Source organism: Diadema setosum, chromosome 8 (genome assembly GCF_964275005.1).
Source record: "Diadema setosum chromosome 8, eeDiaSeto1, whole genome shotgun sequence".
NCBI classification, from domain to species: domain Eukaryota; kingdom Metazoa; phylum Echinodermata; class Echinoidea; order Diadematoida; family Diadematidae; genus Diadema; species Diadema setosum.
Window position 1 is genome coordinate 25276293 of NC_092692.1, and position 26437 is coordinate 25302729.

The following is a 26437-nucleotide window of genomic DNA, read 5'->3' on the forward strand; positions in this document are numbered from 1 at the left end:
TGTCTCTCATTTCGACATCTAAATAAAGCATTCGAGTTTGATGTTCCATGTATGCATATAATTAAATGGCGTATTCAATTCATAAAATTCACGACTGAGCTTATTCATTTTCCCTGTATACATGAATGCCTATGTCATGTATGTGTGAAACTGAAGGCGTGAGTATGTGTGTGAAGATGATCAGATGAATAAGATTTGATGAAGAGAAGTGTGATTGATATCAATAGATTGAAAACCCATATCTAGTTATTCAACGTAAGCCCGTTTCGGTCGTCATGAAATTACGCCTCTCGTAAGGCCTTCACTCTCTTTGACGACAAAAAAAGGACGTAAACTAAAAATGAAGCTGAGTAGATCAAAGGTGAAAGCGGGTAAAATATGTCATTTTCTTTGATATTACACAAGATTCAATGATAGTTAACTCTTTATGTGCCATGGTGGAAACGCCCTGTGTGCCACGTTATTCTGAGACACGAAGGAAGTCATGCTTTGAGAAAGAATTCTGTATTTCCAATTTGTATAACTTCTACACATTTCTGTTAAGATGGGCATAATAGTAGGCAAAGTTAAAGAGGAATGCCAAGCTTTGTTTCGATATAAATTGTATGACGACTCTATTTTCAATTTTTCTTTTGAATGACCAGTTGCTACATTACTGTAAAGGCATGACTTTTGTACATAAAACCGTGAAAGAAACTTAGAATGTACGAGCAAATCTAGTTAGGAACATCGCTTGATAGTCGATCACCACATAGAATGCAAGCCGTATATGAAAGGAACAAAAGCTCGAGAAACACTTTCATTGTGCCGCGGGATTAGCAGTAATTAGCGGTTTATTGATCGGTCTTGACGGCTTTGTTTGTTGAGCAGAATATGCGAAGTTGGCACGCCGTCGACTGAGTCGGAAGTGCAAACGTGGCACATAAAGAGTTAATCAATCATTTGCATGTGAGAAGTGATGGGGCCTCCTACTTGCAACAATTATTGTATTACTACACGCGTTACGCCAGTGCGCGCGTTGATATTACCCTTAAATATTGCTGTAAAACCTATTGAACCATATCCCATTTAATGTCGTGTAACTTTTAAAGGAATTGGTGTATTGGAAAGCCGTTTTCACATAATAATATTTATGTATGGGGGTTAACTTTAGGTAAATTTCAATGTTATTTGTAAACGCAAATTAAATATATGGAAAAGAACATTATTACTGAATTCCGTAGTTTTGGGATAAAATGTTAAAAAAACATACTTCCTTCCTTAATAGTTCAAGACAACAATGATTTATCCCATAAAATGAGGTATCAACTTGTAGGAAAGTTAATCTTCTTTAAAATGATACCATTTTTATGGTAATTGGATATTCTTAACTAAAGTTATTCAAAAATAATCCGTCTCCTAGCAACGGGCGGCGGCCATCTTAGAAATATGCAAATTAGACGGGCGCGCAACCTTGTTTTCTGCTGGCGACAACCGAATTCGCAAAATAGAGGTTCTGACGATCTTCGGACATATCGTAGAATTTTGTTTTAGGGGGGGTGCACGGGGACCCTTTCTGGCTGCTAGACTAAAACCCCTCCTCACACAACTTTAAAACTGCTGGAGCGTTGAAAATTTCTACTGCTACATTCTAGCTCAAATTTTACGATAAAAAAGAATATATGTATCTAGACCCTTGTCAATATACTCACTAGCCCAACTAGATGCTGTGCGAAGCTATTTATACAGCGACTCGGCTGTGTACAATGGATAGTTATTTACTCACATGGAGGTAAAACATAGTAAATTTATTTATTCCATAGAGACGGGGCACCAGTTTGCTGCAGGGGTCCAGTTTGCGGCACCCCTAGGAATATCTAACCATATCTTCAAAAGTACAAGGGTATTTTTTTTTTCTAAATTGTTTTATTTGAAGAGCAACTGAAGAGCTTTCAGGCTTTCAAGCGGAATAATGTAAAAAAGTAGGAATAAAGTAGGAACAAAATCTCTAAAAAAGTAGGAAAAAGTAGGACATGAGAGGGAAAAAGTAGGGCATTTAAGAAAAAAATGTAGGAATAAATCAGGACATGTGCAGGCTTTTTGGAGTAGTTTTCGTCGATACTCACCAGAACTCTTGATGTTAAAATAACAAATCTTGATTTGTACTCACAAGCCTGCTGCCTCAGCCTCACTTTTGCTCCTGGGAGAACCTGAAAAATACAACAAAGGCAGACATGAATTCATCAAAACGATGTCAGGAAACAAGCACAAATGCATGTTCAACAGTACAGTCAATATATGAGTCTTGATCACTTATTACAACACTTGCATAGAAGAGACATAATTCTGTGATTGACATGAACACCTACCTTTGTGATCCTGCATCGCAACACCAACAAAAAGTTGCCAAACATGGATTTTCAATTAAGAGCAGATTCTGAAAGAGCAAACTTTAAGCTGAAAAATGATGTATAACTCGATTCAAATGGACTCTCGTAACCTATCCTAATATTGGAATGAAAGCATACACTCCGGAAAATGTGAACTGAGAAAAGGGGCTCCTGAAGTATAGTGTTTATTCAAGCTCTCAATCTTTATTAAGCCGTGCTAGTTGTGCAATGAATGGAACAAATAACAGAATGTTAACCACTGGAGCTACAACAATGAAGAGATTATCAGATTAAGCTGCGCATGCTTAATTAACACATTCTCTAAGTGATCAATGCCAACTTTCAAAGCAGAAGCATCATCCTTTCTAAAGTTATTGGAGTTGAAAGTTAAAAGTATGGACAGGGTTTTTAAGAAATGAAAAGAGGACTCTATGAGAAACACCTCATCACACTATTTTACCAAACAGTGTTTCAGAAAAAACTGCTAAAAACACAATTTCCTTTTCATTTTATGATTCAAAACTTCGGTATAATATAGAAGAAGACTAGCTCTTTCAGAAAATATGAAAAACTCAAGATTGGCTGGATTGGCCCATATCATCTATTTTCGGTCCTAACACAAAATCAGTGCATGCGACTTTTTGTTGGTTTTATGATGCATGGTCACATATCATCCCACAAAATATGGCATAAACATTCCATGATGTGTAAGTTATGCCAAAGGTACAACTATGTTATACACTTCCGTAATTAAACGATGGCATCTTTTATCTACATTCATTTGAATGTTTTGAAGTTGTGAAGTTCAAAATGTGAAAAAAGATTGGAAATAAGGATATTTGACAAACGCTACTAAAAAAAAATGACACTTTTATCTAAATTCATTTGAAGTCATGGAAATATGTTTCATTTAAAAGTGTGAAGAAGACTGGAAATAAGAATGTTTAACAAAAATTTTCAAGTGATGCTCAAGACAAAGTTAGTGTGCTTTCAAGTTCCAGCTGAATGACCATGAGATAAGCAATATACTTACTTTCCAAGAGACTTTCAATTTCAAATACATGTAAGCACTTAACATGTGTTCAAACATTTCAAAATAAAAGGATAATTCAAACTACTTATATGTAGCGCTCAGTATTAGTATTAGTCTCTGAGAGCATGTGTTATCGTATTACATTTCTGGCAAGACATGCATGAAGAATGGGTTGTCTCATGACAGTGAGGCCTTACGAAGTGAAATTATATCTACCAAATTAAACATCTTTATTTTGCAAATACTGGCCTACTACAAATCTACATACTGTGAGTTTATGGCACAGTGTCAACAACTGAATTTCCAGTGACATAGATTATCTTCATAATCATATGATATAGATGGAAACATAAGGCAAGCTCAATTTGAAACACTTTAACCAATAGAACACAAAGCATCCAAAGAAAGAGAGAGAGAAAAAGGCAAATACTTTACAAATCAGGGAAATGTAGTATCCTTGCATGTAGAGTAACAGAAGACTGTGATATAACCTAATGACTCCACTTTACAAGATGTGAGGAGCATACATAGTGTCTGCATTTTGCTTCTTGTTTGTAGTCTTACCGACTTAATAGGTAGCAAAAATGACTCTATTTTTTTTTATAATTTTCTGTAGATAACAAACAAATAAGTTTTCATTTCTTAGGTGTTCTGTTGATGCTATATCCCATGTATTCTTATTAGTAAAATCAACTTACATTGTTTGTTAATTTAGAAAGAGTTGTAGAAAATTACCATTCTGTACTTTCCAATGACTTTCTACTGTTTGCGATATTTGCCAAATTTACTGGAGATAGTAAATAATTCTGTACATTCAACTTTTTTTCAGCTCATCATGACCCTTTTTGTGGAATACATATGTGACCCGCTACAACAAAATGGTCCTAAAGTCGGGCGAGGTCGATTATTTGAAAATTGCACGATATAATCCCCTAATCTTTCTGCTTTAGATTGATATAACACATTTTATAAAAATAATCGGCTGCGGAGATGTCGATGTTTAAAAGAGAGCATGTCGAGACGTCTGGAAAATCACTGTTTCGAGAAAAGCGCCCAAAAGTCTTCCTTTCGACGCAATCGCGATCAACGGACACGCAAGTCAGTTTTCACCTCTGGACAATAGAAGGTAAGCCCTACCAACCCCCGAAGAGTTCATTCAAGCACATCAGCGTCGGCCGTCTCCTCACCAACCAATCAGTGACCACGATGTGAGAACGGCTGAGCATAGCGCACCCCGCCCGCACGCACCAGTCGACTGGGCAGTGTGCGAGCTTCACGCTTCGGTTAGCAGCAAGCAGCAAACTGACCAATGAGATCACTCTGGTCGTTGTTAGGGGCGTAACCTATCTGTGGCGCTCAATCCAAATTTTCGATCCAGTTTCTGCTCGTTGAACGCCAAAAAACATGGCTCAGAAAAACGCTATTTCTTGGTCTTTCCTTTGATCATTTTGCTTCAAAATTTCGACAGATAGAAGACATGTTAGACTCCAATAATATATCAAAATCAGAAAATCGTAAGTTTTGACCAATTTTAATGCTCTGACTTCAAACTCGATTTTCACGGCTTCGACCGTGCGCGACTTTAGGACCTTTTTGTTGCAGCGGGTCACATATGCAGCTATTTGATCTTTTTTGGAAGATTCTCCATTTTGCAATTATTCCAGGCACTTTTAAGTTCATTCAATATTCTTGAAATCAAACTTCTTCATATATTTTGAGAATATCATATCATTCCACCTTTGAAATCTAACATGGTTGAGATTCTGCTTTTAATTCTCCAGATATTTTGCTGGCTCAGTATTTCAGTGTGTTAATCTTATAAACTACTCTTTGCAAGATCTGAGTAATAAACAAGGAAAAGTAGAAATTACGCGGTGCGTAATATATGTCCCCGCCGGAAGTAGCATTTAGAAGCACAATGTACAATATAGGTAAAAAGATCAAGGTCAAAGGTCAAAGAAGTCAAAGGTCAAAATTTTGAAGCCCTCACCTAGTGCCATCACATAAGGCAAACGGAATCGAAATCGGGTTAGAAATGGGGAAGGAGTAGCATTTTGTAGCCAATGTACAATGTAGGTAAAAACTCAAGGTCAAAGGTCAAAGAAGTCAAAGGTCATAATTCTGTGTAGAAATTTTGAAGCCCTCACCTAGTGCCATCACATAAAGCAAACGGAATCGAAATCGGGTTAGAAATGGTGAAGGAGTAGCATTTGGTAGTAATATGTACAATACAGGTCAAAAATCAAGGTCAGAGGTCAAAGAAGTCAAAGGTCAAAATTCTGTGTAGAAGTTTTGAAGCCCTCACCTAGTGCCATCACTTAAAGCAAACGGAATTGAAATCGGGTTACAAATGGCGAAGGAGTAGCATTTTGTAGCAAAATGTACAATATAGGTCAAAAATCAAGGTCAAAGGTCAAAGAAGTCAAAGGTCAAAATTCTGTGTAGAAGTTTTGAAGCCCTCACCTAGTGCCATCACATAAAGCAAACGGAATCGAAATCGGGTTAGAAATGGCGAAGGAGTAGCATTTTGTAGGCAATGTACAATATAGGTCAAAAATCAAGGTCAAAGGTCAAAGAAGTCAAAGGTCAAAATTCTGTGTAGAAGTTTTGAAGCCCTCACCTAGTGCCATCATATAAAGCAAACGGAATCAAAATCGGGTTAGAAATGGCGAAGGAGTAGCATTTTGAAGCAAAATGTACAATATAGGTCAAAGGTCAAGGTCAAAGGTCACAACTGAAATTCTGTATAGAAGTTTCAAAGCTCTCATGTAGTGCTATCATATAAAGCAAACAGAATCAAAATCGGGTTAGAAATGGCGAAGGAGTAGCATTTTGAACATTTTGATCACACACGGACGCACGGACGGACGCACGGACGGACACACGGACACACAGACACACACACGTACGGAGCCCGTTTCATAGTCCCCTGCTCGAACTCGTTCGGCGGGGACAATAAAGAGTGACTGTCATTATCATTTTAGTCCTTGCTAGCTTTCCAATTCCAATTAATTCCAATTAATAATTTTTTTTTTTGGCTGTTTGAGAGTAAATACTCTAGAAGATCTGTATATTTACCATGCAGTTCCCATTTTCCCCCTTAGATACAGTGTATTTGTGCCCTTTTGATACTCTCCATTGTTATTTTGGTTTTCACCTTCAACTTACAGTTTTGTACGTTGACACAATTGGCATACACATCCATCCATTCACTTTTTTCTTCTTTAAGAAGTTCCCCTGTCTCACATTTTACCAAGACTCTTTCAAATGGTTCAACATTTTGGATATGTCACTTCAAATGATCCATCACACTTTGACCACTTTCATTACGAGATTTCTGTTCCACCATTTTCTCACATCTTGTTTAAACTAGCTGGGTAATAAAAAGATGTTCAGCCTTAACTAAAATTTGCAATATCTGTGGAATAAAAAGACATCATGGCTTCTAATTTTTCCGCAAGCTGTTTCCTCCAAACTTAACAAACTGTTCCTTGGCAGTTCAACTTAAAACATTCACACACTTGCTCTTACTTGTGAAATATACATTCATTATCTTTCCTGAATGTTTGGGTTTTTTTTCTCAGGTATGCTTTAGATGGCTTTTCTCTCTATTCCTGATAGTTTTTAAGTGTCATCAAGAAGTGAACTTCAGCGTCTCATGGTTTCAATTTCAATCAATCTTTCAACGATACTGAAATATTATTTTTGTGTTTGTTTTCCGTGAAGTTCCTCCATTTCCTACTTTCTTCTAAGTTCTTTGAGGTAATGTATGTATTACAATGTACCTATGATGCAATTCAACCTCTTAAACAATACTTGTAAGATGTATACAAGTCATGAACTTTTAAGATTGTCCATAAAGAGGTTTCTGCTCTCCTATTAGTCTTTATCTTTCACGATGGCTAAGTAATTACTGCTGTTCTCACACCTTGTTACCAATTTGTGGGATCTGTTAATCAAACATTTCTTCTTATTCATCTGATTTTTCAGCAACTAACTTTCCTCAGCTGTTTAACTTCAGATGAATTAAAGAAGATTTCTAGTAGTCGTATCTACCACCTGCCCATGATTCAAATGGATATTACAAGTTGTATGTCTCATGTTAAAGGTCCTGTTTACCTTTGGGAGCAGTGATTTCAAAAATGTTCAAGATATCACATTTGATGCATATATGTGTGGCGCTCCAACAAAATGAGTCATAAGTTGCACGGGGAGTTTTCCCGTAATGAGCCGAAAATGAAGGGGAAGCACTGCTCGGGTCGAAATTTTTTTATGACGGATTTTGATTCCTTGATGTTTTATCTATTTGTACAGAAAATTTCAGCGTGTAAAAATGAGTACAAGTGTCTCAAATCACAGTTTTTCTGAGACCATTTTTTTCGGTTACATTTTTTTCGAACGCTCGCCTTTGCATTGTGTTTCGCACCTATTGTTCTCGCTCGATCAAGACCCCGCCTCCGTTGCTAGGGCGTATGCTAATGAAGCATTGCTCTTGACCCCATTGAAGACAAAACAAAGCATGGTGCGTGCGGCGGCGAGGGCTTTAGAATTACGCAATAACAGTGAGCTGACCAAGGCTATCAATTGCATGACCAGCGAGTTGCGTTTGATACATGCACCACATTTCATGAAGTGGTGATTGATGTGACGCACAAATGGCGCTGAAAAATTTTATTCCAACGACGATCACGCAAAATTTATGATACTTTATCAATGAGCTAAAATAATCACATATCGAACTTGAAACCTCTCTAGTGATGCGTGTGTGTACTTTTACAACGGTTATTGGCCTCATTAATGAATTCCTTCAAATGATTATAACTTTCGTTCCCTGTTATGTGACTTGCTGTTTAAAGTTCATCTTTGGAGATATAGTAGGGCCTAAGTTGTCAATTATTCTCGTTTTTATAAAGTCGACAATTTGTGTGATAATTAGCCAAATATACATTTGGCTATTATCACACGAATTGTCGACTTTATAAAAACGTAATGCGTAACATTATTTCCCTGGTTAATAAAAACTATTGCCCCATTTACTTATAATGGTTTGGGCCGTGATGGCATGGAGAGAAATCGAAAGACAAACATCATTATTATGCCCAAATAGCTCGTGTTCCCTTTGGAGGATATTCTGACTCTTGTCATCTGTGTATTTTTTAGAAGACCAATTTGAGAAAGTGACAGAAAGCTGTGTCGCTACTCAAAAGTGTGCTTCTTCATTTTTTTTTTTTTCATCAGAAAGTTTGTAATGATAGCTGTTTGTCGTGTATTACGTGTAGCTGACATGTGAGAGGTCAAGTCTGCAAAGAATTTGGCTAACAGCTTTGCGAAGTAGCAGCGCTAATTACCTATTGAATTGTGTATTGTGAGGAATTTGAATGAAAGAACTCGGGTGACACTGTTCACGCCTTTTATCCGAGTAAACCCCGCATCAACGAAGCCTTGAACAATGAAAGGTAAACTTCCTGCTATCAAGGGGTGGATAATCACGCAACCAGTCTTTCTTCGCCATTGATAGCAGAATCAGTGACGTACTGTAATGGAGCAACAGTGTTGGAGGATCGGCATTATGTCTGCTAATTTGTAAAAGAATTTTTCAGTCCTCTTTTGTATTCAGAACCACAGTCAGGGACGCTAACTTACTTTATCTCTTACAAGCTACCGTTACTATCTTAAAACGTGAATTTTATGAAAGGTTAAAAGTGATCGTGGAATCTGTTCTTCTGCGTGATGACACCAGGCTTTTATAAAAGCATGCCAAGCTTAAATAGTTTACCTGTATAGAAAGGGCGGGAATACACACTTATCGCAATAATCCAGATTTGAGAGTGATACACTCTTCAATTTTTCTTCATCTTTACCCCGACAAAGACCATGGTAATTCAAAACAAACAAACAAACAAACAAACAAGCAGTTGCATTACATCAGAACGTACATAATTTTTGTGTTTCATGTATGTATAGGTCATCTCTTGATGTATAGTACATCTTCTAGGCATTTGTTGTCGGTTTTTATAGCGTTTTCTAATAAACGCCTTTAGCGAAACCCAACACAACTTTCATCAAGGAGGGAAGGGAACTTAAATTTGAATATAACATAGTTTACAAAAATCAGACATGTCAATAAGGCAATCATATACATCCGCATGGCCGATTGTAATCTCTTACTTTGACTATTAAACATGATCGCCTGCATTTACATGCTTTTTCGAATTTCTTGAACTTTGCCTCATTTTCTCTTTCTTTTTTTTAACAATTATTGCTCGCAATATTTAAAAATCGTAACACAGTCTGCTATCCCACAATATAATGTTCCATTTGATTCGGCACTTATTGTTGGTCGGGTGACGCCAAATGTTGGAAACTCGAGCAATGATAAATGACTTTTTTTTTTTTTTTTTTGGTTTTCGTCTCATTGCTCAAAAGAATTTTGACTACGATTACAGAGGTATCATCTACAAGACTTAACTGATGGTTTACAGAAGTGATCATCAATTCAGTAAGGATAAGACAAAAGTCATGAATTCACTTTACCCATCATGTCTAATCGAACTACGACATTGTTGAGGTAACCGCGCCTTTTTATTCTCATAGTTCAAACTAATTCTTGACATAATAAAAACAAAAAATAGTTCATAATTTCTCAAAATACTCAAAAGATGGCCTAAGTCAAAACTTTCTACAAAGATTGCATACGGCAATCTTTACTGGCCTAAACAAGTTTTCTAGAGCTATCAGTTCCCCCTATAACGATGACTTTGATTGCGTTTTGAACTTGTACCGAACTACTTTCAAAACAGCTATTACCTTTATAGTTCGATTAATGAACCAGTTTTGAATTCATAACCAACATTCGTAATCGTAACCATCACAGTAACATAATCCTGTCAATAACAGTTGGAAAATGTAAATGTTATAATGATAGCGCAAAAATAATTAAGTAACGATTATCTTCATACATTCTAATTCCTATATAAGTGATGTCGCTACGAAAATGACACATGGTTTGACTACCTCTTCAAGCAAATAAAAATAAAAAGGAATGGGATATACTTCTAATGATAATTCCACGCCGTACAATGCATTCCACTGTATTTGGTAATGTTTGGTTGCCTTTCTGTGTGCTTTACGTACGGAAAATAAAAGGCAGATTGATGCTATTAACATGCTAACACACAACGCATTAAAATACATCGTGTACAATGTAATGTTTTAGTATACCGTGTGAAACTTTGAATTTGCGAGTCCTTTATAAAGCTTAGGGTTATTACATCATCAAGCAAAAGGGTTTCGGATTTGCTCAGAAGACTAACAATGCTATATACATGTATGACGATCGTTCGCAACAGAGACAATCCGCTTCAATAGATATACAATGTAATTCTGTTTTCATAAATTGAAAGAGAAACGTCAAGAAGTCAACTTTTTAACTTCATTTAGCTTTCTCACCAATTGAACTTGATTTGATCTGCCGTGCGTGATATCGCTGTGTACAGTGTGTTCTATTAATTCTATTAAATTATTTAATTGGCGTGCTTGTTTTTTATGCAGAATATTACAGGTAAGTATATTATATAATTGAACATATGGCATGTTCGTTGTTTTGTATTTTCATTTGTATAATATATCACGTGTCTATTATCTGATTCTGACCACGAAAATATGGCGATTGTTTAAATGCGGAGTATGTACTGGAAAATAATGTCTCCTGCCAGTATAGACAAACTAATTTCTAGTCTATCCCCGCTTGAAATGAAATTAAAAAAAAAAACCGAAGTTTGACTTTCAGCAGATTTCAACCGTTTTGTATAGTGCCTGATACATGTAATGGACATAATTCTTTAGCGCATAAGCAATCACACAACTTTCGGGAATAAATGTATGTCTTAATGATTGTATCTCATGGAAGAAAACTCGTCTCCTTGCCTGAATTTTAGCTTCTTCCTTTTCAAGCTTGCGGGAAAGAAATAGTTGAACATCAATTGCAATCATAAAGAGAGGCACATCCTTTATAATAAACACAGGAGTACTGAGACACACTACGAAATAAAAACGGGCCTTTTATCACTATTGACAACGCATGACATTGAAATGTTTTTTGTTTTTTTTTGTTTTTTTTTGGGGGGGTAATACAATTGATTGTTCTGAGGGTTCGTTAATCACACAATGAAATATGGTTTGCTATTAGCTTAGGTTCGTTAACAAGAAAATCAAATGCGGTTCCTTTTCCGGTGGTTCCTTTACCCGAAAGTAATCAAGCAATCATTTTTATTGTAGTAAGGTTTGTGAATACAAAACGAAATGAGGAAGGCCTAAGTATTAATTCCGAATATTTGTCAGTATAATTATCTATCTCAAATGCAGAAAGATTGTAACTGTAAATGTGATGTAAAAAACATTAAGCTTAAGCCACAAGTTAATGGTTCTTTATATGCTATCGTATTACAAAAGTGACCGAGAAGAAGAAGCATATTTATGATACAGATAAACCCAACGTGAAGCTGTCAGGCCTACATCAACCTTTGCTTCTGATACGTATAGTATGTGCAGCATTGGCAAGTGTGATAAGCGATAATTACTGTGGACGCAACGTCTATAAAGGAATGTGCCTAATATGGCGGGAATTCAGAATGTTACGACTGTATACAGCTGTAGCAGAACAGACGCGAAAGCAGTCTTTGATGCTCTGCAACATTACGACCATGTGCATAATTTGAGGGTTTTTAGTACATGCAAAGAACACGATCTGAAAAGACGACTATCTTTAATTAACTTCATTGATTTTCTCTACCGATGCTGTCTTTTGAACTCGAGCCTACAATGGGATCACAGGTTCTATTTAGCTATTGGTACTTGCTAAACGTTTCCATTGACAACAACATGGGAGGAGAATGGAAGCGATCAACGCCCTCGCTAAAAGACGCTTCTCGTAATACGCATTGCGTGCCTTTTTTTTTTTCTTTCTACTGTTTCCTATTGTTTGTGAGTTCAAAACTTGCGGCAAACTACACCGCAGCCGACACACAACGCATACCGACTCATTCATGCGGCGGCAGCGGCACGGATACAAACGCACGGCAGTTTACATTCGGGCTGCCGTATTGGTCAGAATCGTTAATGATAGACCTGTCCTGCGATTGGTTAATTATCTTACACACCAAAGCTATCGCCTTATATGGCAGTGCGGGCGATGGAGCGTAAACGCCGTCGCTAAGCAGGACTGTTGTATTGTTTCGTCCCGTGAAAGAAACAGGTCGTGAGCTTGAACATAGCCTGAACTTTGACAGCGATTTTCTCCGTTATTTAGAAAATGGACTGACATCATAAGCGTAGTTAATATTCGTTTTTATGATCTACAGGGATGTCGAAATGAGTTGTATTATATATCAGTGTAAAGCTTAGAGTCTGTAGAATTCACATATAGGCATAACTATGATTTCATTTTTTGCGACTTTTGACTCATTCCGACGGAGCGCATCACATACGTGTAGGTCTGTTGTATCACAAAACATCCTGCCATATAAAATTTTTGCAATAAAGCCTAAAATATCAGGAGATATCAGTGTTTTTCTCAATAAACCGTAATTGTATACGGTTTAGTCTGAAAACATTTTTATCATAACTATTGCTCACATTTTGTGCATTGAACAACACTTAACACCGATTATAGAGATTCAAATTTTTACAGTGAGTTGGTTCTATCCCTAACTCACATTTTAGAACTATTTTAAAGCACTAATGGTGGGTTTCTGTTTCATCTGCACATGGTAAATTATGCCTTTAAACCTCATAAGCCTTCAAAGTTTTATACTTTTACAGATTTTGCAACTTACATTTTCTTTTCTTGAACTCTTGCCAAAAGATCACAGTGATGCACCCTGAGTGCTTTTGATTTAGCCTCAGTAATATGCAAGTTTCATGCAAATGGGTCCCTACCAATCCATGCTTTCTTGGGAATTACTCATCCTCATATCAACCAGATCTAGTTTCTGTGGTGAACAACTTACTTTCATATTAAGTTTGCCATATTGCAATCATTGTTAATTATTATCAAAACATATATTATTGAAGGATTTCAGGCAAAGGGGATCTGAAGGTGTCATTTCTTGTTTTGATATGATCTTTACAATTTACGTAGTAAACCATATTTTAGCAAAGGAAATTAATTGTGGTTTCTGAGGATTTGCATACCAGCACATGCATTAGACATGATATGCTTGAACTCTTCACCCATTAAAACTGGCTGTACGGTGGCATTTTTCCTTCAGTTGTATTCTTTGGAATTCACACGTCAAATTCTACTTTTATTAGAGTTTTAAGTATATGGCAAGCTTACCTGGTAATTTTGAGCAATGATGAGAGCTGGTTGAGCACTGCTCCAAGTCCTAGGCTGCAATATCAGTGGGATCAATCACATCTGCACAGGAGCAAAAGCTGAGGCTGGCAGCAGTCTTGTGGTTGATTGGTGTGTGATATCCCTCTTTCATGCTGAAGAGGCTCTCCCCAATAGTAAGAATCTGCAACTAGAGTCTACTCATTTCTGAATATAAACTATTCAGGTAGCCTTGCACATCTTCTTTTTTTTTTTCTTTCTTTTTGTGGGGTTTTTCACCAAAAAAGTAGGAAAAAGTAGGATTTTGAGCAAAAAAGTAGGAAAAGTACGGACAGCAGTAAAAAAAAAAAAAAAAAAAAAAAAAAAAAGTAGGAAAAAGTAGGAAAAGTAGGACCATTTGAAAGCCCAAGCTTTCTTTTGATACCAGAATCATGAAATAACTTGGATGATGGCCTTCATAATTCTAATTTAAACCATCTGTGTCACGCTGTTTTTAAAAAAGTATGACTTTCTTAACAAAACATTAAGATTTTGTTCTGTTGCTTGGCAACCACCATCATTCTTTGTTTGTATCTTTATACAAAATCTTACTATGAAAAGAGGCCTGGCATGGTAAGGATTCCTCGTGTAACTGTGTTAAATATTCTAAAATTCATTTCCTTTGTCAGTTTTGAGGATTGCAACAGTGACCAAAATGTCGGGGATGGGTTCGTTTTGCGGCACCCCTATGGGATATACACACATAGTGCTATTTTACATGTCAAAATGGGTGGAAATTGATGAAATACCAGGTACATGCGATCTTGAAAAACTATGAAATCGTAATGGATTGAGATAATGAATCCAAATAAAGTGTTCTAACAAGCTGAAAACTAGTTCGACCATCAAAAAAATATTTGTTTTTTGCAAAATTTTAATGTTTGAAGAAATCAGGGGACATTTTTGTGTGGGGTGCTGCAAACTGATCCCCCCCGCCGCAAACCAGGTCCTCTTGGTGGTTGCAAATTTACTGCATAAAGTTGCTTACCCGGTAGTATGACTAGGGTAATACTTTGTCCACCATAAAAAATTGTGATGCAGTGTCAAGAGGCCTTTGGTACAAGTACCTCTTCAAATAAAAAATTTAATTTCTGTTGCCCATTTTACCAGAATACTACTAAATACCCTTGAAAAGGCCTTTTATAGCCTGCTGCAAACTGGGTCCCTTACTCTAGCAACACTCACAGCAATGACGATAGTCGATAAAGTCAATGTCTACGAGTTGTCTTTTCAAACAGTGGCCTAACGTACAAAACCCAAAACACATAAAAAAAATCACAGTTTCTGTTGGTCCACTCTGGGTGTCTGTGGTGGACTGTGGGCTATCGACTAATGACAATGCAATGTCACAGTGAAGTGCCGAACAAATGAATGCAGACAGGGAAACCGAAAAAGAAAAGAAAAAGAAAAAAAAAAGGGGGGGATTAAAAAATAGACCATCTACCTCAATAAAACCACGAAGTGCAATAAAAGCCATTGTCCGATTGGAACACTAGCAATCATATTAATTTAAATTTATATGTTGCCATTAGTAACTTGAATTGCATCGGCTAACCGCCCCGCACCGGCGACCCCAACACGTTCTTACAACTTGGTCTTAGGGTCCTACTGCCACTGGTTAAAGATATCATTATCATTGGCAAAACAACGTCCCTCTGTTGTGCATGGCAGCTGTTAACTGCGACCAGCCCGAACGCGAATGCCTAAATTTAAATCTAAACTCAGTTACCGAGCGCCCCGGCCGGGGTTAGGCAGCTGTGTGTGGCCCACAACAGCACATATAATTACACGAGTGGGACTGGGACTTTCATTTCATGATCTCACTCCCTTTACTTATTTATCATATAACTCATGACAAATTAATAAGCACAATTTGGTACCTGAGATGGTGCGATAAAATCATCGAGATCAGTTAACCTCAGAGCTCCACTAAACTGCGCCATTCTAATTTCAGACAACTTCTGTTGTGGATCCACTGGGGTGAGCCACGGTGTCGAGAGGACCGATCGTCGCAGCAGCTGTCAGTCAGTTAGATAGACCACATTTCTGAATAATGGTGTGCTCTTGTTGCCAATCTGACGGGGAACATAACGATTCAAGTTTCCAAATAAAAGTTCAAAAACAAAGAAAAATGCAAAATCTGAAAACAACGTAGGCCTATGTAGATTCTAGAGGCCTACAAAACGACAAAGCATCAGACACAATATAATCATCCTTTCAAGTCAAAAATTTGATAATTTTCTTGTTTTGTATCGGGTGACATAGTGGTAGTCATTTTTGGTTTTAAAAGATATGTGGGGAGTCAGGTTTTATTATTTTTTTTCGAGATAATTAGAAATTAGGGCCCTATATGAATTTTAAGAGGTATTAAAAGTCTATGTGACGAAAATAGGTTTGAAATGGGTGAGATATTTTAGTGAAGAGGAAAACAAAATGGTCCTGATTAAAGGTGGGTCCCGCATTTTAGGACCACAAAAAGTTAAAATCTGAATCCCCATCAACCAAAACTATATAGGCCTACAAACCATCCCTTAACTATTAATGCAAGAAAGATTAAGACAAAAGGCTCAAAAATTTCACCATCTTTACCAGAGTCTCTCAAGTTCAAGTTCAAGCTGATTTATTTCATTTCCAACAAACAAATAATTAGAAATACAATGAAACACTCGTACAGATGTCAGGAAATCAGTACCACAATGCGATGAACAGAATAACATTCCAAAAGAGATACAAGTAAATTATCAACAGAGATACTCTCTTAATTTCTAGGATTTATTTTTAAGTCCTAAGGATTTATTTCTTTAAGTCCTAGCGGACTGTAGATACGGACAGAACCTTAGGACTTAAAAGTACGTCTTAGCTAGGATTTAAAAATTTAAGTCTATGTTCGACTTAAATTTCAAGTCTATAGGATTTATTTTTTAAGTCTTATTAGATTACATTTAAATCTTTCTTAGACTTGTTTTTAGAATAAATCCAGCTTGGATTTAAACGACAAAAGACTTATTTTAAGCCTTCCTTGGATTTATTTCAAATAAATCCATCATGGATTTAAAATCAGACTACTGAAAATGACAGCCAGTTGATGCACTTTCTTCACATGTAAAGGTCTATTTATTTTAACAAAATCAAACTGATGCATTTTTCACAAACATCGATAAGTTACAAAATATAGAGATGATTGTCATACACATGTAGGCTCCAGAAAAAATGAAATACGACATGATGAAAACAGAGCATATTTTGCAATAGTCTCAGATGGTCACATCTTCACATTCATGTTACTGATGCTTTTTTCACTGTGTTCTGTAAACAAGTTACTAGACGACTGGAACCTTCATTGCCAAATAGATTACTTTTTTCACGTTTTTTTTTAAATCTTGCAAGATGACTCCATACGACTCGATTCACTTTCATTTTATGTATTTCTTTCCCTGGTGAGCATCGTTAAGTCGTAAGATGGAAACTATGAACAAATATAAGATTATATCATAATGAATTCTAATAACTTAAATTTTAGAAATGATGCTGGGTAATAAACAATACAGCCTCCATTAAGTTGACGTTTAGATTTACACGATTTGTACGTCCCATGCATGCAATTTAAAGAATTATTTGATTTTTTGGAATGATGCATAGTATAAATTTAATCAAGAGGGAAGTAAAGGCCAAAATTAGTGTAATCAAGAGAAGAAATTTCCCTACACAGAATGGTGTAAAGACTATGAAAATCAGCTACGAAATAAGGAAGATATGCCTCTTTTCAATTTCACACATTTCCAGAAAACAGATCTTGTCCAGTCTTTATGAACGTCCAAATGAGGGAATTGATGATGTCATTCCTTCAAAATATTTTTACACTTTTCACCTGCATGTATTTGCATATTCATGTTTTCTGAAAACGTGTTACATTTCCTTATTTCTTACCAGACTTTCCTAATTTTTCCACTATTCCGTAGAGAAAATTTACAATTGAATCCAAACTGTATTACATACAACAGTAGGGAGCAAGATCTATGTAAACTCTGAAGTAAATTCACCTTAAAACATTAAGAAGCTCAAATAACAATTAACATTCTAAACTTACTTCTAAAATTCCTTGAATATCGATTGTCTGAAATGGATTTACATAAGTACATTTCCATACTGCATTTTGGTAGACAAAATGTTTGACAAAAGAATATACAAATTCCTGCTTAATCTATTGATATTTAAGAATCCATCTCAACTGATGACAGGGAACCATCTCAAGAGACTGTTCAAGTGAGATGGACCACTAGTTTCTTAATTACTTTGATGTCATATCTCGTAACAAAGCACTATGTTGAAGTGATGCAATCTGAATTTTTAACTAGAATTATCACTCATTGTGATTAATATACCCCCACCCACAACTGAGGGAATTAGCTCAACCAGGATTATTTTTTCTTACTTTTTAATAAAGAACAAAATTACCATGGCAATGCACTGTTCCACCTCTCAAATCAAGTGCTCAAAAACTGAGTGAGCAAGATAAATAAACTGACGATTTCTATGGTTTTTAATTTTACTAAAAATTGTGTAACCATGGCAACACAATGTTGGACATTAAAAAAAATGAAGTTTGCACAACTAAAGGCCCTATATCATAGCCGTCATATGTGCCAAATTTCAAGCTAAATGCTAAAAGGGTGAGGGGTTTAGTTGAATTCACATTACTGTATCATTTTCATGCAAAATATACTGTTACCATGGCAACACATTTTCCACACTGACAAAAGATTTTTTGCACATCTAGGTAATGCAGAGGTAACATGTGCCAAATTTGAAGCCAAAATGCTCTGATGTTTGTATGATTTTCATTGAAAATGCACCGTTACTATGGCAACACATTGTTTAACAATGATGAAATATGAAGTTTGCATATTTCTGAACTACAATGGTTGCATGTGCCAAATTTCAAGCCAAATGCTCAAAGACTGAGGGAGTTACCTGAATCCAAAATATTTTTGTACAATTTTCATTCAAACTATGTTGTTACCATGGCAACACAATGATCAACAATGACAAAAGGTTAAGTTTGCACATCTACGTACCATAGTGGTCAGGTGTGCCAAATTTCAAGCTAAATGCTCAAAGACTGAGGTTGTTACATGAATCCACAATATCTTTGTATGCATTTTAGTGAAAAGATGCTGTTACTATGGCAACGCATTGTTCACCATTGATGAAAGATTAAGTTTGCACATCTATATGCTAAAGTTGTTGCATGTGCCAAATGTCAAGCCAATTACTCAAAGAGTGAGGGAGTTAACTGAATCCACAATATTTTTGTATGATTTTCATTCAAAATATGCCGTTACCATGGCAACACATTGATCGACACTTACGAAAGAGTACGTTTACACATCTACATACCACAGTGGTCTGTTGTGCCAAATTTCTCGCTAAATGCTCAAAGACTAAAGGAAGTGAGCTGAATCCACAATATTTTTGTATGTTTTTTTGGTTTAAAAAAAGCTGTTACCATGGCAAAGCATTGCTCACCACATTGTTTCCATATCTATATACCATAGTGGTCATGTGTGCCAAATTTCAAGTCAAATGCTCTAAATTTGTTTAAGGTGCCCACCTGCGCTGAATCTATCCTTCCTCGTGGGTTCAAGCGCATACTTTGGCTGGAAAACCAAAGTTTATTTCTTTATAAATAGAGAGTTTCATATTAAAGTGTTTAGCCACAACGTCATAATGAAAATAGCAACAAATCAGCGCTCAATAAATGTGATGGACAATGGCTCAACAACACTGTGGGAGTGATGAAAATTAGGTAATCTTTGAATAATTACAAAAGTGTTCAGGGGAACTTAAAACTTTCTTCTTTCAATTTAAATCAATGCGGATCTGGCATTACTTTTTTTTTTCATCATCAACCAGACATAATATACAGAAAACAAGCCAAAGATGAACAATAAATAAATTGAAACTGGACGTGTATAAAAACTTGAAATATTGTTTAAATGTTCACGTAGCAATGCAAATGCAAAAGTGAGGCACACACATACATGATAGTACCTCTAAAGGTAACATTGCGGCATGAACTTTCCTTATTGTGTTATTTTCATTTAAAAATGCACACAAAAAAAAAAAAATTACAAGGAAACTTTACTACAACCAGGGCATGACAGATATGCTTCTTGTGTGCATGGATTTGTAGCTCAATATAAATGGAAAAGTGAGGCACACATAACATAACTCAATATCCATGAGTCAAACATTATGCATGATAGTATCTTCAAAGGAAATATTGCAGCATTTTACCTGTGTTACTTTGATTTAAGAATTCACCGAAAATTAAGAAAACTTTGCTGCACATCAGGGCAAGTCAGATATGCTTCTTGTGTGCATGAGTTTGTGGCACAATGTCGGAAAATCTTACTAGCATCATACACTGACGTGTTCTTGAAGTTCGTGGCTAATGCCCAGAACGAAGCCCTCACTTGGGATTGTAGTAGTACATGAATATGCCGCCACAAAATCAAAGAATGCTTCAAGCACCCAAGCATATTTGACGATGAAGACACAGTGGGCTTTAAAGAGTCTGTCAAATTCTTGCTTCTGGTCATCTCCAGCCTGGACTTAGTATGGTCTCGTCCAGGATGAGAAAATACTGGATGTACGTCTAGTCACTCCATTATCTGACTAAGCAGGGCTGGCTGAAGGTGGCATCTTTAGCATCACTGAACTTCGCGCTTCTCGCTTGTGATGTATACGTTTCGCGCGGATCAACTTGGCGTTTCCCGTTTGCTAGGGCTTTCAGGTGGGAGAATCTCCAGATCAGAAGATGCTTGGGGCTGGGGTTGGAGTCTCTGCATCAGCAATGCCATGAACATTGGTTCCTACCTGAAAAGAGATTAAACATGTATAGCACTACTGATATTTCGAACTAAATTTCACTTGAATCGTTTGAGCAAATGACAAAGACTACAATTATTATCAAATAAACTTTGCATTACATAGAGGGAAGTTAAGTTCTCAGTGAGAGGGCACTCTGGAGGGAAAAAATATTAAAATATAATTTTACATATTGATCTTAAATACAATATTCATCACATAACTTTTAGTTTGTGATGTACAAGTAAATATTTCTGATATATTTCAGAACATATTATTTTAAAACATTTTGTCTCATCTGGTAAACCTCAAAGCCTTGAAAAAAATTCCCAGAAATCAGATTACTTTTTGCCATCATCGGGGTGGGGCCTACTTGATATTTACATGTTCCAGACTCATAAGATATTTGATATACATATTATTACAAATCAATAGAAGTCAGCATGCATTTCTAATCCGTAATTTAATGAATTTAAAAGAAAACTGTCAAAACACGGTAGATACCCCTACACAATACTCATTGCTGAATGTTCTAAAGTTTGTTTGAGAAGAATCGCTTCAAAAACACTGATATATCAGAGAAGAAAACTTTGCATTTCTCACGACAGCATGAGAAATTCAGATCTTTAAATTCCACCTGTTACTGAGTACTTGCAGATTCTACACGAGTCTTGCTTTGTAAGATACGAAGCTAAAATATTCTTCTCTAAACATGAGCTGGTACTTAAAAGCCCAATGAAACATGCATATTGATAATTCTCAAAATTGGAAGCTCAATGATTTGATCATAAACTGATTTCAAGTCTATAAACATTAAGCATATACTGTACTTACAGGCACATAGTCATTCTGCACCAGGTACTGCTGGGCATCCCTCGGGAGCATGAGAGGTCCTCTCCCTTTCTTGTACATGGGGATGTTGGGTCTGTGAAGCATCGCTGCAAGTAGTGACATTCCACAAAATTCCTATAGAATGGAACACAATACAAAATATTTTTTTTTTCAACTTTAAGTATTTCACACATTCTCTTTAACATATTAGATATGACGTATTGTATAAGCTCTGACAATCCCTAACATTCAGTTTTCGACTTATTATCAATATCAGTCTATGAAGAGCAAACTCGTACACATTCACTTTCCTGAAAGGTGTAATAGCAATGAAGCATAAACAAATGAGTAAGTTTTACTCTTACACTTTGGACAGAAATTGTTCCAGTAATTATAATCAATGCCACAAGATCTATGAGGATTGGCGGAAGGACTTACTGTCTCCATCCATGTCTTCACATCTTCTTACGATGTCTTGCAACTAAGGGTAGTTTCGCTTGGCAAGTGCAAGATTCTATTGACGTAAAATGGCCCCCATCTGTTCACCATCTCCTGCACTTTTCACGGTACAACTGGGCAAAGTCCGCATTGATCTGAAAATAAACACAAAAACTGTGAAATATCAGTGATAAGGAAGTGGAAAATGAAAAACAGAAACGCTTGACAAAAAAAAAAAGGAAGAAAACAAATATGCTTCGGGGGTATAAACGGTCGCCATAGCCACATTTTTTAGATTTTTATGTAATTAATTATTTCTTATTGGTCTCGAGGGTTGTATTTCATGCTGAAAGAAAAAATGAGACCGATATCTCTGATTTTTGTTTCAGATGTTATCGTTAAAATCAATTTTTAGAAATACCAGGGATGTCTTGCATATCTAAACACCAAGAAGGGATAGTCCTGACAGAGTACTTCTTGGAGTACAAATTATACAAATAACAGGTAATTTGCGTTCCCTTTATCTTAAAAAATATCAAAAGTAAAAAATAAAAAAAAAGGCCTCATATATTGTAAAACTTCACTACATTCTCTCACTGGTGTATGTGATGTTTAAAGCATACATCTCGGCCAGAAGTGTAGATCTGTAGAATTTTTAAGTCTAGATCCTTCTACTCAAACACAGATCACCACATTGATTATGCTACAAAGAGAAAGACTGGAGTAGAATATCTTTATCCAAGTGCGAAATCTTGTTCCATTGCACGAGTTAATTCCATACATTATTTGTTTCATACAACGCCTTCAACAATAACACTAAGAGACGTACTAGTTCAAGAAAGAGTCTTGAATTCAGTGCAGAAATGGCAACCATAAGGCCAAGGTGTCCAGGCCTACTACTGAGTGGTAGTAATAATAGTAGAAGTATTTTCATGGAATGCAAATCAGTAGCACAATCACATGTACGCAGCCGAGTGCAAGTAGCATTGAAGTTGATTATTCCAGTAAAATGAGTGACATGATGCACGCTTGATAGTAAGAGTGTTGAGTGCACACGCCAAAGGTAATTGTTTATTGTGACATCAGACTCAGTAGACCTAGTCATGCAATGGAACAGAAACTGTTTATTAATTGTAGACCCCCTATTTTAATATGGGAGTCAATGGAAATTGGTGATGTCAGCCAATATGGCCCATGCGATAGAAGTTTTTACAGTTCAGAGCTTGACGCCACTGCACTGGCATTGCAACATTGGCGCCCTAAACCCTGGGGCGCTCATCACATAGCCTCAGGGGGCTTCGTGTTTGGGCTGGTCGCAGTTCTATTTTATTAGTGCCCATAGGGTCTACGTACTATTGGTGGCCTATAAACACAACATTAAAAATAAAACCCATCTAACAGCATATGCCCTACATTTTATCACAGCATAGGGCATGATAAGGCCTAGAACTGTGCCTTTCTACGTAGAAATTGATAAATTAAACCTTACAAGAGTGTAGGAAGGGGTGAACTGACACTAACTTGTTACTGAGAATACTCAGTCAGTGTTAGACGACAGTTGAGTTAGGCCTACGCTACAGTAGCCTGTCGTTATGCCCATAGCTTTACCTTTCAGTCAAGACACCAACATCGTAAATCATTTAGGTCTATAGGTAGAATGGGCGCTTTATAAGAGTCCCTGTTACACTTGTACTTGCAGTTTCACCGAGATAGAGCCCCCACAATACTAGTATAACGTTAGCCTACATGTAACTTGCTACAATGTTTGGATAGACACATTAGCCATGAACAGCTAACGTTAGCACTGGCGCTTTCAAAGGGATGGACAGCGCTGTATACAGCGGCAAGGCTCAAACTCGCCAAAAATGTAGGGCGGTTAGTGCACATCTTAACATCTTTTATCTTTGGTTACTGAGTCCCAGAGTTATCAAACACATTCTTAAGCATTCATACAGTAATATGCTCACCTTTAAGCAACTTGGTCAAGCTTCCGTCAGATCATGCCCTCAAAAAACTCCGGCCTGCATGACTTCTGCCTTCAAGACCAACTCAACTGTTCGAGTCAATAGCGTTTGTTTGCAAATGGTCGATGGTATATGTAGTAGACGTCGACTGTGCACTGAATGTACAATATGTGTGTGTATGACTACGCTATCGCTAGCATCGCATGAAGCAAAGTGAGGGCCAGCGCCAATTCCGGTTTTAGGCGGTTCAAGATAGCGCATGACGTCATTTACAAGTCATCTGATTGGCTGAAAGTTTAAGTCCTTGTTAGATTTAGATTGCGAACAGCTTCGACACTCAACTTTTAATCGAAGCCACCTAAAATAAGTCTTAAAGACTTAAAATATTTTAAGTCGTAAGAAAGATTTAAAATTTAAGTCCTAGAAATTAAGAGAGTACAAATAACTGTTACGTTCTGTGTGCTAAAGGCAGAAAAAATTGCGGGAAATGGAGGGGACTGCTAAAAAGCAGAGCTTGTAGAATGCAGTCCCCTCATTAAAAAAAAAAAAAAAAAATCTAATTGCAACAAAAAAAAATACAATTTCCCTAAGCGGTAGTAAAAAAGGAAAAAAAGACAGAGTAATACACACATACATGCACACACAAGGACGCACATTAACAAACACAAGGCGGCTCTCTTGTGAAGAAAAATTGATGAGAGGCTGGAAAGATAGTGAGGAAGGTAGCAAGTCCGAGGTGGACAAGGGGGGGGGGGAGGAGAGGGAAATGGTGGGTCATAACCAGGGCACTGGAGGCACAGAAGCTAGCCCTACAATAGCCTTTTGTCAAGGCCCTCTCGCTGTATGGTGAAGAGAGCCCAGCTGAGTGGGGTTGCGCGCTCGGCTGGGCTCGCTTCGCTCGCCCATTACAGCGAGAGGGCCTTGACAAAAGGCTAGCCCTACAAAAGCCCATCATGCTCCCTGCCGGCTCTTTCTGTGCCCATGTGAAACCCAAGTGGCAAGCCCATGTGAAACCCATATCAACTTTGCCCATCCTGCCCTTGGCTGGCCCACAAGGGCCCCTTGAAGGATGACGCTCGAGTAGCCCTTGCCCAACTCTAACCCAGCTTGCCCACCTTTTACCCACGTGGGCCCCGCATGTCTGTGTTAGCTGGTTTGTATCCGTATATGTACTTGAATCTGTTTATACGGGTGCTGTTCGTTATTCCAAAGGCTCGTTATTCCGAAGGTTTTAATCCAAAACACACAAATTCCCTATTCCTAGAGGTTCGTTAATCCGAAAATGAAAGATTCGTTAATCCGAACAGTTTATTCCAAAGGTTCGTTATATTCTGAAGGATCGTTAATCCGACAATGAAATAGGGTTCACTATTCTGAAGGCTCGTTTATCCGAAAATGAAATGGGGGTCGTTATTCCGAAGGTTCGTGAATCCGAAAATGAAATAGGGTTCGTTATTCCGAAGGTTCGTTGATCCGAAATGAAATAGGGTCCGTAATGAATCTTTGTTTCATTTTCGGATTAACGAACCTTATTTCATTTTTGGAATAACAAACCTTATCACATTTTCTGATTAACGAACCTTCGGAATAACGAATCTTCGGAATAACTAACCTTCGGAATAACGAATCTTCGGAATAACGAACCTTCGGAATAACGAATCTTCGGACTATAGAACCTTCGGAATAACGAACTGTAATCATTTATACAAGTCTGTTTACACTATTATCCTCAAATAACTATTAGCCATTTTAGTTGCCTCCTCCAAGGTAGTGACGAGAATGTGGAAATGTTCGCAAAAAAAGGCTCACTGATAGCATCATTATTTTGTGCAGAAAAAAATACGCAAATTAAAGAGGAAATCAGCCCCAAAAATAAATAAACTTCAAAAGAGAGAGAAGAATCATCCCCAGAGACAGTTCATACATAAATGACAAACGGATAAGAAATAAGAAAGTGGTCATAATATTTTGAAATTAAGTTTCGGAAAACATTTCTTGACCAGTCAGTATGAATACTCAAATCAGCAAGTTGACGATGTCATGCTCTCACAATTTCCTATTCATTTCATGTAAAGAAATTACAAAAATCTTATATTTCAGCTGTATAACCACCCAAAATAAAAGGAACATATGTTAACTCTGATATATCGTGGTACTGGAACATGTTTTTATTTGTAGGCCTATTAGTTTAAAAAAAATAAGATTTTTCAAAATTTCATATGTAGGCCTAACATATGAAAAAATGTGAGGGCTTGACCAAAGAGTGTAGAAGCGCTGGCTTCTGTTATACTCTTTGGGCACGTAGTGACATCATCAACCAGTCCTACTGATTACATCATAAGGACTGGTCTATATTGCCGAAATAATTGTGAAGTTTCAAAATGTCATATCTTCCTCATTTCTCATCGGATTTTTGCCATTTTTGTATCGTTCTGTAGGAAATATTTTTCTCCTTCTTTTGCTGTTTATATATTTTGGATACTGATGTATATTGGCTGAATAATGATCAGTCAGATGCATTAGAACGTGAGACTGGGGCATAATTGAGTTTGACACCTCA

General features: G+C 36.9%; 1 protein-coding gene across 1 annotated transcript in view; it reads right to left on the reverse strand.

The window, feature by feature from the left end:
- The window catches only part of LOC140231471 (cytosolic Fe-S cluster assembly factor narfl-like), a 51313-nt gene extending 35538 nt beyond the window's left edge, over window positions 1–15775 (reverse strand). Inside the window, exon 1 of the mRNA XM_072311601.1 lies at window positions 15655–15775. Coding sequence (XP_072167702.1) covers window positions 15655–15717 — 63 coding nt within the window. The 5' untranslated portion in view covers window positions 15718–15775. The remainder of the gene's footprint in view (window positions 1–15654) is intronic.
- Window positions 15776–26437: the final 10662 nt, after the last annotated feature.